Source organism: Mixophyes fleayi, unplaced genomic scaffold (assembly GCF_038048845.1).
Source record: "Mixophyes fleayi isolate aMixFle1 unplaced genomic scaffold, aMixFle1.hap1 Scaffold_1507, whole genome shotgun sequence".
NCBI lineage: Eukaryota > Metazoa > Chordata > Amphibia > Anura > Limnodynastidae > Mixophyes > Mixophyes fleayi.
This window is the reverse complement of record NW_027445956.1, coordinates 41,152-57,218: the sequence shown is the minus strand read 5'-3', so window position 1 is coordinate 57,218 and position 16,067 is coordinate 41,152. Positions and strand designations below refer to the sequence as shown.

The 16,067-nt window shown below is 47.5% G+C and overlaps 5 protein-coding genes across 7 annotated transcripts; 2 read left to right on the top strand and 3 right to left on the bottom strand.

Moving 5' to 3' along the window:
* Nucleotides 1–2,529: 2,529 nt before the first annotated feature.
* LOC142114779 (histone H4) lies at nucleotides 2,530–2,912 on the bottom strand. The gene has a single exon (XM_075194060.1). The coding sequence runs from the start codon at nucleotides 2,839–2,841 to the stop codon at nucleotides 2,530–2,532; it is 312 nt and encodes a 103-aa protein (XP_075050161.1). The 5' UTR covers nucleotides 2,842–2,912.
* A 999-nt stretch (nucleotides 2,913–3,911) lies between these two features.
* LOC142114794 (histone H1-like) lies at nucleotides 3,912–4,644 on the top strand. 3 transcript variants are annotated; one of them, XM_075194075.1, is made up of 2 exons: nucleotides 3,912–4,490; nucleotides 4,554–4,644. In XM_075194075.1, exons 1-2 carry the CDS (start codon nucleotides 3,912–3,914, stop codon nucleotides 4,590–4,592), a joined length of 618 nt encoding a protein of 205 aa, XP_075050176.1. In that variant the 3' UTR covers nucleotides 4,593–4,644. The 3 variants fall into 3 exon arrangements, with proteins under 3 accessions (XP_075050176.1, XP_075050175.1, XP_075050174.1); XM_075194074.1 differs by having other exon boundaries at nucleotides 4,539–4,644; XM_075194073.1 differs by having other exon boundaries at nucleotides 3,912–4,644.
* Nucleotides 4,645–5,042: 398 nt separating this feature from the next.
* Nucleotides 5,043–5,564, bottom strand: LOC142114791 (histone H2A type 1-like). The gene has a single exon (XM_075194070.1). The coding sequence runs from the start codon at nucleotides 5,485–5,487 to the stop codon at nucleotides 5,095–5,097; it is 393 nt and encodes a 130-aa protein (XP_075050171.1). The 5' UTR covers nucleotides 5,488–5,564; the 3' UTR covers nucleotides 5,043–5,094.
* A 199-nt stretch (nucleotides 5,565–5,763) lies between these two features.
* LOC142114806 (histone H2B 1.1) lies at nucleotides 5,764–6,216 on the top strand. Its single transcript, XM_075194094.1, has one exon. It carries the CDS (start codon nucleotides 5,789–5,791, stop codon nucleotides 6,167–6,169), a length of 381 nt encoding a protein of 126 aa, XP_075050195.1. The 5' UTR covers nucleotides 5,764–5,788; the 3' UTR covers nucleotides 6,170–6,216.
* A 462-nt stretch (nucleotides 6,217–6,678) lies between these two features.
* Nucleotides 6,679–7,143, bottom strand: LOC142114804 (histone H3). Its single transcript, XM_075194093.1, has one exon. The coding sequence runs from the start codon at nucleotides 7,139–7,141 to the stop codon at nucleotides 6,731–6,733; it is 411 nt and encodes a 136-aa protein (XP_075050194.1). The 5' UTR covers nucleotides 7,142–7,143; the 3' UTR covers nucleotides 6,679–6,730.
* Nucleotides 7,144–16,067: the final 8,924 nt, after the last annotated feature.

Genomic DNA, 16,067 nt, shown 5'->3' with positions numbered 1-16,067 from the left:
CGTCTAGGGATATCACCGGATGACGTCATCCACACGCAGTTCGATGGACCGTGATGCAACCGGAACCAAAGTGTCGCCAGTCCTGGCTCTTAAACTCCCACTGTTTTGTCCTTTGTAGTCCCTATAAAGAGAGTCTAAGACCACACGTAACTTGCAATCCGGTTGCTGGGGCTACCCAAGATTGTCCTCAGGGGCCTTATGGGAGGCAGGATAGCGGGCAAGGCCCTGTGGGGCTGTCTCCTACTAGGACTGGAAGAGGGGTCTGGATGACCGTATCTTTGGCAGGTGGGGGATTTGCTACATCCTCAATGTGTGGGAACATGAACCAGAAGTCCTCCATCACCACCAGTGGGTCAACTTGTTCTTCCGCAATTGGTACCACCAAGTGTGATTCTGAAAATAAACAGGGTCGCAGCATATTCCTGTGCTGTACTGTCACCCGTCCATCTCCATGTTCGGGCACTATATCATGCACCGGCCATCTGGATACATGTGCCTTCAGACTACGTACGGTGTTACCTGTCAGCGATCACTCAACTTGTAGCTCAGCCTCTTCATGCATACCTGCACCCTCTGTCCCAAGCGTCATGCTCCTGACGTTGCTAGCGACAGACCTTGGTGCAACCGTTTGCTAACCACATTGTGAGCTACCCCCAACTGGTGGTTACTGCTGCTAGACACAGCTGGTTGGTTCCATTTTCTTCATTATCAGGGGATGTGAGTGAGTGATAGGTCTTGCATCTCCCTTCCCTGGCAGTTGAACACTAAAATTTACGGTGTGTACCCAGTGGTGTATTGAACGCAGTTGTTATAAAACTATGCCACTTCTTGCACACATTTAACCCTTGTTACTCAGTGTCTCGACTTATCCCAAGCACATCTTCCTCCTCCAGGTCCAAAGACTCTGGCCTAAGCCACTGATCTGTCCCGTAAGGATCTCACCTGGTTCTGGTGGTGGGGTAGACAGCAGTACACAGTTCCTGGATGTCCCATTGGAACTCATTAGTGCGGTCACTCAGCTAGAGTGGAGGTTGACACTGTCATGTAGCAAAGTATGAGGCAACAGGGGAGAAATTGGGCCACGCATATGTGCAAAATAGTGGTAGCAGAGTTGTTGTCTGACATTCGTTGGGTGACTTCCCCAACCCCAAATCCCCAATTGCAAGTAACCCATTGGCAGACGGGGCTTCTCGATGCCTATCTCCTGGTTAACCCTGTGGCTGGCTGTCTGACTGGTTTGCTGGCTGTCGAGATTATGAGCCAAATATATGAAATGTGATATCAGGGATAAAGTTGCCTGTACTACTATGTGACATGTAGTGGAATGCAAAGCAACCTCATCTATGACATAACTTTAAAGCTGCAATGAACCGCTATAGGAGACAAAAGCTTTCACTGTAAACAATGTCCTGTCATTGAAGTAACTCTTAACACATAACAAGACACCAGGGATCCAGATCAGAGAGGGGGGCTGCCAATCACACACAAAGGGACCATGTGATCCGAGAGCGCATGCATGTTTCCTATAATCCACATAAGAAAAATCTAATCCTTCCTAAATATACTTCCTATAATTGATATTAATACTTAACAAACATGTGTCCATTATTTATGAATATAATTTCTCCCCCTAATCTTCGCTCCTAATAAAGAGAGAACAATGTTATACAGCTAATATGTCAGTTATACAGCTAATATGTCACAATACAAAAACAGGACTAACATCTGTATTGAGGCACATTGTAACAGTCTCTCTTAGAATGCAGGGAAGTGTACAGACTGAAACAAAGAACAGATTTAATATACAGTGTCAAATCACATATTATATTTACTATGTATCATAACCGCTGCATGAACAGTGGCAATCACATCTCCATTTTCACAGTGCTACATTGTCCCATGCTATGAATTAAAACTATTGTATGTATGATTAAAACAAATACCCAGTTCTGTGGTGAATGCTTTCTGCTGTCCTTTGAAATGTAAGAGGGAATGAGCCAGGCTGACTTAAACTTTACTTTCATTCATGCCATCTCCCTGCTCTTACCAGACCTCACATATATTATAAAGTCTGCACCAAGATATCAATTATAGGGACACATATTTAGAGTTTTCTGGAAAGATAATATATTGTTCAAATCGTGAGTTGCACCGTTTAATGTTTTACACAGACTGCAATACCACTGGTCACATTTACTCAGCAAAGGTATCTGTGCAAGATGTAATTATTATATAATCTGGTATGCTTTACAATCGTGCATTGTTACCAGCAGGACGCGATAGTCTCTTATTAACAAACTTTTCTAAGGCAACACTGACACGCAGCGATCACCTTTGCATATGTTTCAAATAGCTAATCGTGTATCCTCGAGGATACAAAAGTTAAACAGATCACCGATATATAGTGGGGAGAATTCCACACATTCTACCGAGTACTAGGGCAATATTACAGCTCTCTAATGGAAGAGATGGGCGGCCCTGAAAAGGACCTTTGTGTGTGTAATGAAATTAGACGAGAGGAGTCAGTGCTCAGCCTCCGAATCCATACAGAGTACGGCCCTGTCTCTTCAGAGCATAGACCACATCCATAGCGGTGACAGTCTTCCGCTTGGCGTGCTCAGTGTAGGTGACGGCGTCCCGGATGACGTTCTCCAGGAAAACCTTCAGCACCCCACGGGTCTCTTCATAAATGAGGCCAGAAATACGCTTCACACCTCCTCTACGAGCCAGGCGGCGGATCGCGGGCTTTGTGATACCCTGGATATTATCCCGCAAGACTTTCCTGTGCCTCTTGGCGCCTCCTTTTCCGAGTCCTTTACCGCCTTTCCCTCTGCCAGACATGTTCAAAGGTAATCTTCTTTCCGTCTACAACAAACGAACTAAGTTACACGCTAGACAAGCTGTCCTTTTATACAGGAGAGGCGGACCTGATTGGGAACTTGAGGGAAATAGGGGAGGAGCACCAAGCAACAGGTTCCTGAGTCATACCAACACTGCCAGTTTTCAGGCCGTTGTAGTACAATTATATTTTGGTCCTGTAATGTCAATCAGGGCGACCTTTTGTTGTTAGAACGCAGAACGTAGATGTGTTCGGTTAACTCAGTATATGTTTCTGTTTTCTGAGCTCTCAGGCTGGGAATAAAGCGCTGCTTGCACTTTCACTCACTTTCTGTACCAGTCTGTGACCATTTATTCAGCGGCGGTGGCTGCATTCTGCATGCTCCGTGTTCAAACTGCCGTGTGACCATCCTTTCAGTGTTGTCTGGTAGGAGACTGTCGCAAATGTTAAATCGGGAATAGTGATTACTGGACATATTCAGAGCTGACGATTGTGGTGCATGACTGTATGCCTGTCAGTATGGAACATCTGTGTAACGTGACAGTCTCACAGGAGTCTGAAGGTTTAAAAAGGTAGAAATAAGACGTGAGAAGTGAAACATGACATAAAAGGAGAAGTAGGAAGGTTTACTCTGCTCAGTCACTGGGGGATCCGGGAGCTTTCTTTGGGCGCATCCACGTATTTGATCATAAGTTAAGATACAGAGAGGAGATTTAGGGAGATGGGGGTGTTGGGTGTATTTTCAGTGTATTTGCCCGGGGTTCCTCAATATAAAAAGTCTACACACGACGAAAGGGCGTCACAATGTGCTGATGAAATAAAGGACAACGAGCCGGTATTATTACACTTCATATTAAACTCATTTCTTTCAGCCATAGAAACACAAAGCGGGAGCCGACATTCTAGAACGGCGTCCATGAGGATAATGGGCGTGGTAACAATACCCCCGGAATCTGCGCACATGATTGGCTCTTCACCACAGCCAATGGCTTCGCATTCCTGGGCTCTATATAACAACTCAGTTGATGATTATCTGCATGTAAAAGTTTTGTTTCTATTTGGTGCACGGAAAATGTCAGAGACAGCTCCCGCCGCAGCGCCCGCTGCTCCAGCAGAGGCCCCCGTCAAGGGAAAGCGTCAGCCGAAGAAAGCAGCTGCAGGAAGCTCCAAGAAGGGCAACAAAACGTCCGGTCCAAGCGTGTCTGAGCAGATTGTTAAATGCGTGTCCGCATCCAAGGAGCGCAGCGGTGTTTCCCTGGCCGCCCTGAAGAAGACCCTCGCTGCTGGAGGTTACGATGTGGAGAAGAATAACAGCCGCCTGAAAGTGGCGCTCAAGAGCTTGGTGACGAAAGAGACCCTGATCCAGGTGAAAGGCAGCGGCGCCTCCGGTTCCTTCAAGCTGAACAAGAAGCAGCTGGAGAGCAAGGATAAGGCAGCTAAGAAGAAGGTGGCGGTGGTTAAACCCAAGAAAGCGGCAGCCAAGAAAGTGCCCAAGTCCCCGAAGAAGTCTCCCAGCGCAGCCAAGAGCCCGAAAAAGGCCAAGAAACCGGCAGCAGCCAAGAAAGCAGTAAAAAGCCCTAAGAAGCCGAAACCTGCTGTGAAACCCAAGAAGGCGGCCAAGAGCCCGGCTAAAAAGGCAGCTAAGCCCAAAGTGGCTAAGAGTCCGGCTAAAAAGGCAGCTAAGCCCAAAGTAGCCAAGAGCCCGGCTAAAAAGGCAGCTAAGCCGAAGAAGGCTGCTCCTAAGAAGAAGTAACTTGGAGCCGCACTCCTGTCAATCACACAAAGGCTCTTTTCAGAGCCACCCACTCGGTCTCGACAGAGCTATATAGTATATATCCCCCTCCACACACACTTTTCTGTTACTCTATGGGGGTGGATGTGTGCGCTATGAAGCTGAGCTCTAGAGTAGCTGTTTCTTTCCGGCGGTGGTGCGAGAAAAGAGATTATAGCCGTATATACTGACTCCTGCCGTCTTATTATAAAGTGTCTGCAGCTTGTTTAAACGTAACGTCAGTGCACCGTGACAGTGCCATATATGGTTCACTTTTGTTTAATAGACGACACCGCCAATCTGGATGGGGGAGTTTAGTTCAACTGTGTCCGTTATCTAACGAGCATTACAATGTAACCTCGTCTAACTCGAGTTAACACACAGCTAAAGCGGGATGTTATAGTCGTGGATCAGCTCTTTAGGGACGGGGTGGGTGGCTCTGAAAAGAGCCTTTGTGTTGTGGGGACAATTATCCAGCAGGAAATTACTTGCTCTTGGTTGGTTTATGGCTCTCGGTTTTCTTGGGCAGTAGGACGGCCTGGATGTTGGGCAGGACTCCTCCTTGGGCGATAGTCACCCCACCGAGTAGCTTGTTGAGCTCTTCATCGTTGCGCACAGCCAGCTGTAGGTGACGGGGGATGATGCGGGTCTTCTTGTTATCACGGGCGGCATTGCCAGCCAGCTCCAGAATCTCAGCAGTCAGGTACTCCAGCACCGCTGCCAGATACACCGGGGCGCCAGCTCCCACACGCTCCGCATAGTTCCCCTTCCTCAGCAGACGGTGAACGCGACCGACCGGGAATTGGAGACCGGCTCGAGATGAGCGAGTCTTGGCCTTAGCACGGGTCTTACCGCCCTGTTTGCCTCTTCCAGACATTTCAACTTATGTGTAAGTCAATCTACAACAATAAGGCTATCTGTCCCGCCTCCGTATATTTATACGCTGTAGGGACAGACACCCTTCTCTCATTGGTCCGCTATCAAATTAGCTAGTGCCGCTCAAGTTCAAACAAACACCAATCCGCAGCAGCGGGTGGGATTTGACATCGCACAACATCCAGTAGTGCACAGAGCAGACTGTGGGTCTCATTTACATGGGCTGCCTATAAATAGAGCGGCTGTGGGAGGTATCAGGAACAGTTTCTGCACATTGTGATTGGGATCGTTTTGTCGCTATAATGCCTGAACCAGCCAAGTCTGCCCCAGCAGCCAAAAAGGGCTCAAAGAAAGCCGTCACCAAGACCCAGAAGAAAGATGGCAAGAAGCGGAGAAAGAGCAGGAAGGAGAGTTATGCTATTTATGTCTACAAGGTGCTGAAGCAGGTCCACCCCGACACCGGCATCTCCTCTAAGGCCATGGGCATCATGAACTCCTTCGTCAACGACATCTTTGAGCGCATTGCTGGAGAAGCTTCCCGCCTGGCTCACTACAACAAGCGCTCCACCATCACCTCCAGGGAGATCCAGACCGCCGTACGTCTGCTGCTGCCCGGAGAGCTGGCCAAGCACGCCGTGTCCGAGGGCACCAAGGCCGTCACCAAATACACCAGCGCCAAATAATTCACCCGTGATATCCTGAGACCACAAAGGCTCTTTTCAGAGCCACCCACCTTCTCTCTGATCGGGCTGTATTCACATTCCCTGTAAGTCATGGATAACAGGTTTTCCTATACTGTACCACCACCATCCCCTGTACGAATGTTTATTACAATACATACAATTCTACCAGCCAACGTTCTAAATAAGCCGACTTCAATTTAATATTTTGTCTGTCTTGCAGTATCTATTTAACGGCTTGTAGAATGAATCCGCTCTCGCCCATTGGGTAACCCAGACGTACTTTAGTTACTCTAGGAATCAGTATAGACCCAGGCAATGTTTCGTCCTGCACCGAAGGGAGAACTGTTGTTAAAATGAATTTTAGGGACGTTACAGTAACACTTAAAAAAACGGGATAACTTTTAAAACAGGTTTTAGATCTCAACATGTATAAAGCACCCGCCCCTCCCAGGTCATATAATGTCGGAAAGCTGGGTAGATGGGAGGATACAGCTCGTTCGAATGCGCATTTGGTGGCTCTGAAAAGAGCCTTTGTGCTGTGTACGTAGGAGGGACGAGTATCTATGCTCTCTCCCCTCGGATCCTGCGGGCCAGCTGGATGTCTTTGGGCATGATGGTCACTCTCTTGGCGTGGATGGCGCACAGGTTGGTGTCCTCGAAGAGCCCCACCAGATAAGCCTCGCTGGCCTCTTGCAGAGCCATGACTGCTGAGCTCTGGAAGCGCAGGTCGGTCTTGAAGTCCTGGGCGATCTCACGTACTAAGCGCTGGAAGGGCAACTTGCGGATCAGCAGCTCGGTGGACTTCTGGTAGCGGCGGATCTCTCGCAGAGCAACAGTGCCGGGACGGTAGCGGTGAGGCTTCTTCACGCCGCCAGTAGCTGGGGCGCTTTTCCTGGCAGCTTTGGTCGCCAGCTGCTTGCGGGGAGCTTTCCCGCCGGTGGACTTGCGAGCGGTTTGCTTAGTTCTAGCCATTATTCAAAATTATAATGAATATTAAAGACGGCAGCTTAACAATCCTATTTATACATAGCGCTGCACGATGATTGGATGAGTTAAGCATTCCCCCCTCCTTTGATTGGCTTAAAATAAACTGTGGACTATTTCAAATTAACCCGCCAGTAGTAACGTACTTCCCAGATCAACGGTATACTAAGTCTTATTAGCAACTCGGGAATGAATTTGAGCGGGAAAGCATTACTTTGTTTCCACGCAGCGTTCAAACAGATGTTATATTTACTGTGTGGGAAAAACAGCCACCATTAACCCCATGCTCACCACCAGTTATTGGGATCCGCCGATCATTTGTTGCCACCGAACAGCCAGAAATTGCAGTCAACACTTTCTTCACATTTTAGTTTTTTCTTATTTTTATTGGTATTCTCTTAAAACTAAGCCGATATCAATCCATCACACAAGTACCCAGCAGCATCAATAAAGGTCCAGTACCCGTTGGAGTCCCCCTGTTCTCTGAAATATGCCAGTCACACTTCTCCAAAATGCTCCACGTGTATAGTATAACCATGTATGTCACCGTGCCATTAGAATATGGTCTCTCAGGGTTATATCATAGGACAAAAGGTTTCCCTTTCTGAGGCAGGTGATAGCTTGGCAAATAAGGTTGCTTTTGGGCCAGTCAGTAAGCTGGCAACAAACATGGGCTATGCGTTACCCTGGTATCCTCACAGATGCCAAGCAATATAGAGCAGACAGATTACCTTTTATCCAGAGACACATAAAATAACACAACTTAAGTTTTCACATGTAACATAATTTGTGGGCAGTGTTAGAGCACAGTTACAATCTTTTTGTTCCTTTTTAAGCTAAACTGTGGTCATCATAAACACGCACAACTCTTTGTTCCCTCATGCTCCCCTCCCCTTCTCATATACCCCTCCTCCACTCCATGCAGTCCTTCCATTCCCTCTCCTTTATCTACCCTCTGTCTCTCACCATGGGGTATATTTAAGAAAGCATGATAGTGCTCTTACCGGCAAATTAAGCTTCCTGGGTGTCCTCCGCAAATTTATGAAAGGTGCATTGCAGCAGATATCGTGGATATCTGCTGCTTTGCACTCATCTTCGTTTTTAGGAGTAGTTGACATTCAACAGTATGGTGACTGCTCCCAGCTCAAATCTAACAAGTTCCGAAAAAATCCAATGCTGTCATCTCTGCTCCGAAGAGCAGAGCTGGGCAGCGCATGTGTGGAGGGATCACAGGATCCCTCCCTGTCACTTACAGCTCTATCTCTGCAACGATAGTTGCAGAGACAGAGCAGGGATCTCTGTGCGCATGTGCAGTTCTTCGAAATGCACATGCGCAATTGAAGGATGAAGAGAACGAGGAGTAGATCCGGAGACAGCGCTTCCGAAGAGGGGGGGTAAGTATGATTTTTTTGTAATCACAGAAACAGCAGTTTTTCGAAACAGCTGTTCCTATGATCTGTTGTTCATAAATTTGAGAAATAGTTCAATCCTTATCCATGCGATAAGGATTGATAACTATTTCTCACTTTTGCCGATGATTGATAAATGCGCCCCATGTCTCCTTGCTCAAGTCCTATACCCATCCTCACCCCCAGCTCCCCCCGTCCTACCCTAATCACAACCCACCTCCCCGCTCAAGTAACCCTGCCAATCTCATCCATATCTCCCCACTTCCCTCCCTCGCTTTCTCCTGTGCCCTCTGGAACTGCAGTGTCATGTGCAATAAACTGCCCTCTGTCCGCAACCTCTTCATCTCCATCTCTCTTAGGGGTCTATTATTACCCTACGCTTTTTCAGTATAAACTTTTCAATCCCCATCCCATAGATGCGGATTCAAAAGTTTCTCAAATTTATTAACTCTCCGTTGGTGCCCCCTTTGGTTCCTTCCACTTACCTTGTCTTCCGATCAGCACCTGTAAGACAAGAGAGACAGCACAATGACAGCCCTTCCCAACACCTCTGTTACTTACCCGATCCAGAGGGACCGCTATGGAACTCACCACACCGGACGTTACCTTAGACCGACCACTCTCACGTCCTGAGACGCTGTGCCCCACAGGCCTGCGCCCGCGGCCGTTAAGCCCGTCTTGTCCTGAACTTGGGTGCCCTTCCGGACGGATGGATGGGGTTCTATAAACCGCTCCAGAACTCTTCTTAGTACCTACTTAGGAACCGAGTGTTCCGTACTCTACGTCAGGTCCTAGCGTCCTGCTAAAAGAGTAATTGGTACTCACTTGTTCCGCGCAGGAAACTCAGCTTGACCCGCCTTCTTCGGGTCTTCCAGGCTCTCCAACCGCCGGCGCCTCTTCTCCTGTTTGGCGCTGTCAAAGGCTGCTTTGCGGGGGCGCTCTTAGCCCTTACAAGGGCTCCCCACCGACGATCTCTGCTCCGGCGTCTTGCTTGAAGTCTTCGGGCATCAGGGTAGCTCACAGCCCTTACAAGGGCTCCCTAACGCTTCCGCCGCTGCTGGACGTCTGGACGCGCCGCTGCTGGACGTCTGGACGCGACGTCCTCCTACTTCCCCTCCGCCGCCGCACAGCCCTCGCGTTAGCGCCCGGCGACAGAAAAAGCCGCGGGCACACTGACGATATCAGCCGTTGCCGCGAGCCCTGATTGGCTAGCGGTGGCACCAGTAGTTTGAATGGCCGGAGGCGAGCCAGGATTGGTTCGCCGACCCGGCCGCTGATTGGCCAGCAGCGGGAAGTAAGCCGGGATTGGCTCATTTGCCCGCTGCCACCGGGACCTTTCCAGGGAGGAATGAATACTCACCGCTGGACTGGTGAGTAGCTTTGTCCTGCGCCTCCCTCTCGGCCGCCTTGTCGCCGGGGCACTTCTCCACACTGCTCACCCCTCTTTCAATCCCTTTGCGCATGCTTCGACCGGTGACCTCGGGCATGCGCACAGAAATCCCTGAATGAAGAACATGCGGAAAGTGACATGGAGGGATCATGTGATCCCTTCACACATGCGCTGTGCAGCTCTGCTCTTCTGAGCAGAGCTGTTTTCAGTGAAAGTTTTCAATCATGTTAATGTTCGCCAGCTTCAGATGGCGTATATTAACATGGTTGAAAGCTAAGTTTCGGTCACTGTTGCATAGAGTTACTGAGCACTTCCCATGCACTGTTATGGGGAGTGCTCAGTAAAACGATGAGAGATGCAAAGCAGCAGATATCTGAGATATCTGCAGCGATGCTAGAATAATACATAGTAATTTAGCCGATAATCCTCGAAAACTGTTGTTTTCGAGGATTTACCGCTAAATTAAAAGACGGATAGCTTTGATAAATAGGCCCCTCTACCTTCTAGCCATCACTGAAACTTGGCTCTCTTTTTCCGACACAGCTTCCCCCACTGCTCTCTCCCATGGGGGCATATACTTTAACCCATTCCACCAGACCGGATGACCCTCCAGGAGATGGAGTATTGACATTACCATAACTAGCCATTTTAGTGCCCTGGACGAGACAGGGAACCGGCGCCCCCCATCTAAGTGGGAGTGCCAGTCGTCGAGTGGGCGTGATCAACCTTATGTGGGGGGCGTGGCTAGCGCTTTACAAGTTCTAGACCGCACTGAAGCCCCCTCCCTCCCCATTCTTCTCGGTCTGGCTTTGTAAGGATCTTTATGTAATAAGCCTCCATAGAATCAAAGTACTTTAAATGCAGATATCACATGCTAGCTGTATAAAAATTAATTGGTTATTGAAATAAAACTCACTGAAACAAATTAAAACATAAATGTAACGGTACCATCTGTATCACACTGCCCAATCATCACACTGTGCCCTCCATCACAGTTTCTCCTTTATCACACCGTGCCATGGAGCCATCTTTATCACAGTGGCCCCCTTATCACCACCACCCGAAATGAATTATATATATATATATATATATATATATATATATATATATATACATACATACACATATATACACACACATACAATATAAAGAGCCTCCTAGTGTCCGCCATACCTTACAGAGAGCATTCCTGTGACCTCCATACAATACAGAGAGCATTAGTTTGATCACCATACAATACAGAGAGCATTCCTATGACCCCATACTATACAGAGAGCATTCCTATAACCACCATACTATACAGAGAGCATTCCTATGACCGCCATACTATACAGAGAGCATTTCTATGACCACCATACTATACAGAGAGCATTCCTATGACCACCATACAATACAGAGAGCATTCTTATGACTGCAATACAGATAAATACCTCACCTGAAATTAAATCAACTAATTGGCTGGAATAATCATATGACTGGATGGTCGCCACTAACATTACTAAGTGACGCTAGTAAATCAGACAATTCGCTTATACAGTCACATGACCGGACGGTTGCCATCAACATCGTTAGGCGACGTCAGCAAATCAGATTATTGGCTGATGCAGTCCCATGACCGGACGGTTGCTATCAATGTCGCTGAGTGACGTCAGCAATTATGGGAGGATTTTCCCATTTATAAAGCCAATTAACACACATCCCGGCTTGCCTCGAAAAAGCCTCTTAGCGAAACGCGCGTCAACGGACGCTGCGTATGCTACTCATGATAGATTTAGATTGTGAAAGCATTTAAGATTATCTAGAGAGACAACCAACTACTAAGTAGCTATGAAGTGATGCTCATTAGATATAGCGCTTTTTCATTGAAGTAATGTGTGAATGAGAATTCCAAAAAAGTAGCTCTGTATGAATGATATCTATACTAAGGAACAAGTAAATATATACTAGATAGAAAATCAGTCCCTAAAACGTGGAGTGAATGAAGTTTTGAGTATTATATACATGTACCAATGACAATAATTGAGCTATACAAATACTCTAGAAATAGACATTTGGGGGGAAAAACTTTTACTCAATAGTAATGGTTTGATGTGGATTGGATTAACAATTCCCACTGAAACTTTATAAATAAGCAACTTCTTTTGCTGCAGTAATTGAGCAACATTAGCTCTGAATAAATATCACTTGTTCTGAAATACAAAAATACTTCTTACCAAACAGACTTTAAAAAAAGTGGACCTGTAAAGTATAACTAGAAATGGATAACTGAGTTCTATATTTCACTATATTTCAAGGGTCCCGTATAATACGTTCATACCATATATAGTGACTATTGGTACAATATAATATATCACTTATAGGACGTCATGCCGCCAATGACCAAAGGTGGCAGACATCCCAGTTAATCCAATTTGTTCTCTTTAGTACATTTAGAAGTATCAGCTATACTTCAGAGTAGCAGCGCAGCAAGGTATTTTTTCCTGTTTCTACCTTCTTAACAGTACATATTAACCTGGTAAATACAATTCACATTCTATTTTAATATTTCGCTACAGGCCTACGAGAAAACACTCTCCATATAATAAATAAATAATATACTTTTGAATGCAAATTAATAAAGTTATATATTTAAAAAAATTCTGGCCATTAGAGTGCCTCTATTCTAAGACACACTTTTATTTTTCTCCTTTTTTGTCAATTGTTACCTCGCCAGCTGACTGATACTGAGGGCCGCGACTTGCATGTCCCTTGCAGCGAAGTCCATACCTTCTTGCGGTGGTTCCTGGTGAAAACCATGGGCGTGTTAGACTCTGCGCCTAAGTACTCAGTAGCGCCAACTGCTGGCAGGTATCATCAATTCCACCTAGTGATTCTGACAAACGTAGTCTCTCCCTGACCCCTAGTTGGTTTGTGGTTAGGTCCCTGGTGGATCCGCTGGTAACAGTGTAAGAGTGCCCCACCATAGCCTCACAGTTGGAGTTGGTGGGAGGCTGGGTAGTGTCATTACAGGTGACGTTAGGACGCAAGGAGTCAGGAGCTAAGGAGATGAGTGATCAGGTGAGTAAAACACTAAGTCCCCTTTTTCAGAACGGGCTCCCACCTTTTGGTGGGTGGAGTACTTGGGCGGGATTGTTCCTAGGCCCTCGTACTCTCGGCGCCGAAGTATTAGACTAGAGCAAAATAAGGTGTCGGCAGCCGGGGTAGAGTCAGTGTCTCTGACTCGCAGCCGTCACCTCGGACATTGCCCTTTCGTCGAAGGGTAGTAGAGCCTCCAGTTTGTTTCCCCGTGCAAGGGTCGTACCGGTGGCGTGCAGGAGGAGGAGGAGCAAGGCGAGCCTCAGATCATGGGAGGTGGTTTTCCATAGTATTCCCTCGGGATCAGGTGAGTAACTGGGGGTGGGATAGGGGATTGTGCTGCACGCTTTGTACCATTTTTAGCACCCCTTACATTCTTCTCCTGCCCTCCCCTCTCACCCAAATCTAGCTTTCCTAGGTGCAATCTAGATGCTCTTGACCCCACTACTTTCTCCTCCTCTCTCGATCCTCATGCCACCGCGATTCTCCGAGCCTGCAGGAAGTGTCCCGGCCGTCTCCTCGGCGACCGGGTTGTCACTTACTGGTTCGCCCCGTCCGTTTCCTAGACAAGAGTGGGGACGTTGTGAGTGATAGCGCCGCGTCCCAACATTAGGGGCAGCCGGGCGCGTGCGCTAGTACTTGAATTAATTAATTAAACAGCTCCTGGGGCCGATTATCATGCTGTCCTCTGTGTTTTGCCATTGATCAGTCTCTGTATATAAGGCATGGATGGCTTAGCCTCCCTGTCGGTTATAGTTCCAATTTTCTGTGTATTAGCCTGGTGCTGTGCTTGAACAAATATTTCTATTAGGCTTCCTGTGTATGACCTTTGGCTTTGTTCTTGTGGACTTGATTCTTGCCTGTTGCCCTGACCCTTGCTTCATTCCTGGATTATCCTTGTCTGCTGCCAGTCCTGACATCTTGCCTGGCCTTGACCACAATACCTGCTCCTGGACCCAGACCGTGGCCTATCTTTTGACCATGCTAGATTCTACACCCCGTTACTCTACGCTACAGTACGTTCATACACCTGTACAACCGCGAGTATAAGTCCTTGCCTGTACAACCGCGAGTATAAGTCCTGGGGGCAACCAAGTACCTGTGAGCATAACGAGCTCTACTGGAAAGGCGGCTGCTAGAGGTGAAGAACTCTCTACCTGGTTCTACAGGTTGATGACAAGTCGTAGCATTATAACCGGTCAGTGAAGTTCTGGAAGAGTTCGCTTCCATGGATGAAAGCGGGACGAACCCCACTCCAGCCCAAGTTGTTGCAGGCCAGATCCAGACCATATCACAGGTGGTCCAGAACCTAGTTCAGCATTTGTCTGCCCAGGAAGAGGCCACCAGAGCCTCGCAAGCCCAGCAAGGCCTTCCGGGTCCTGCAATGGAGCCCAAATTGAAGCTACAAGACCGCGTCTACGGTGACAAGGCTTCTTTTCACAATTTTAAGGAGAGCTGCAAACTCTACTTTCGCTTGAGACCACGCTTCTCTGGCTCTGAACAGCAAAGAGTTGGCATCATTATCTCCCTGCTCCAGGGTGATCCTCAGTCCTGGGCGTTTAGCCTTGCTTCCACATGCCCTCCACTATAGTCCGTTGATGCATTATTTGATGCCCTGGGGTTGCTTTATGAAGAGCCTGACAGAGCTGCATCGGCTGAATCACATCTCAGGGCACTAAAACGGGGTCACCGCTCTGCTGAGGAATATTGTGCTGAGTTCAGGCGCTGGTCCACAGATAACGAGTGGAATGATCTGGCACTCCGGAGCCAGTTCCGTTTGGGTCTCTCGGAACACATAAAAGACTCCCTGTTGTAATATCCTATTCCTGCTACACTGGAGAGTCTAATGCAATTGGTCATTAAAATTGACCGTAGATTTAAAGAGAGAAAAGCTGAGAGGGATACTACCGTCACCTCATGCTCTTTTTAGACTCCTCCTGCTGCACCTTTTGAAGCTGCTGAGCCCATGCAGCTAAGTGCTTATCGCCTTTCTTCGGAAGAGAAAACCCAGAGACGAACCTTAGCCCGTTGTCTATATTGTGGCAACTGGTGTCATCTCCTCCAAAACTGTGCCAACAAGTCAGACCAGCCGGGAAAAGAACAGGCCTAGAGATGGTGGAAGAGGTTTGTCTAGGTCTGCAGATTATATCTTCCAATAAAGCACTCTTGGTTCCTGCAGTAATTTCCTTTGGTGCACAATCCACATCTGTCTCTGCTTTCCTAGACAGCGGTGCTGCAGGGAATTTTCTGGATCTGGATTTCGCTTGTACTTTGGGATTTCCTGCCATTAAGCTCGAGTCGCCCATCACTGTATGTGGTCTGGATGGTGGTCCTTTACCAGGTGGTAAAATTTGTTCCCAACCACAACTGTTGCCGCTCACAGTGGGGGCGCTACATTCTGAAGTCTTGTCCATTGTTATGAATCCCAGTGCATTCACAAAGTGCAACGGAAGTGTAAGGCTAAGTGTCTTTATTCAGGTAAATATATTAACAAAGATAACTCAAATCCACGGATAACAGGTTCCAAAAGAGACTGTATAGTAAAATGTCAGGAACAAGTATAATAAGTTTACCCCAGTCCAGAAGGCACAAGGCTGTCCAGGAAAGCAGACAGAGTCCAGGGATCAAATAGAGACCAGACAAACAAATCCAAATAGCCAGGCAGAGATCAAGCAAATAGGCGAGGTCCAGAAGTCTTTTCAAAAGGTCAGGGCAACAGGCAAAACAGTGTGGTCCAAGGTACAGGCAAATGATTCAGGGTCTCAGGCAAGCAGGCAAGGTCCAAGGTACAGGCAGGGGTCATACACAGAAGTTCAGTCCAGCAGGTATATACCAAATAGCACAAGAGCAGGTTAGCAGCAGCCAGGAACAAATGGATGAACTGCTCAGAGCACAGCTAGAGGCAGGTACTTAAAACAGTGTACAAGGTGCAGTTCTAATTAGCATCAGACAAGGAGATTAACTCCTTCAGGCATGTTGCAGAGTTCAGGTGCAGGACAGCAGCAGCACCTCTGATGGATTATAGGTACTGCTGCCAGAT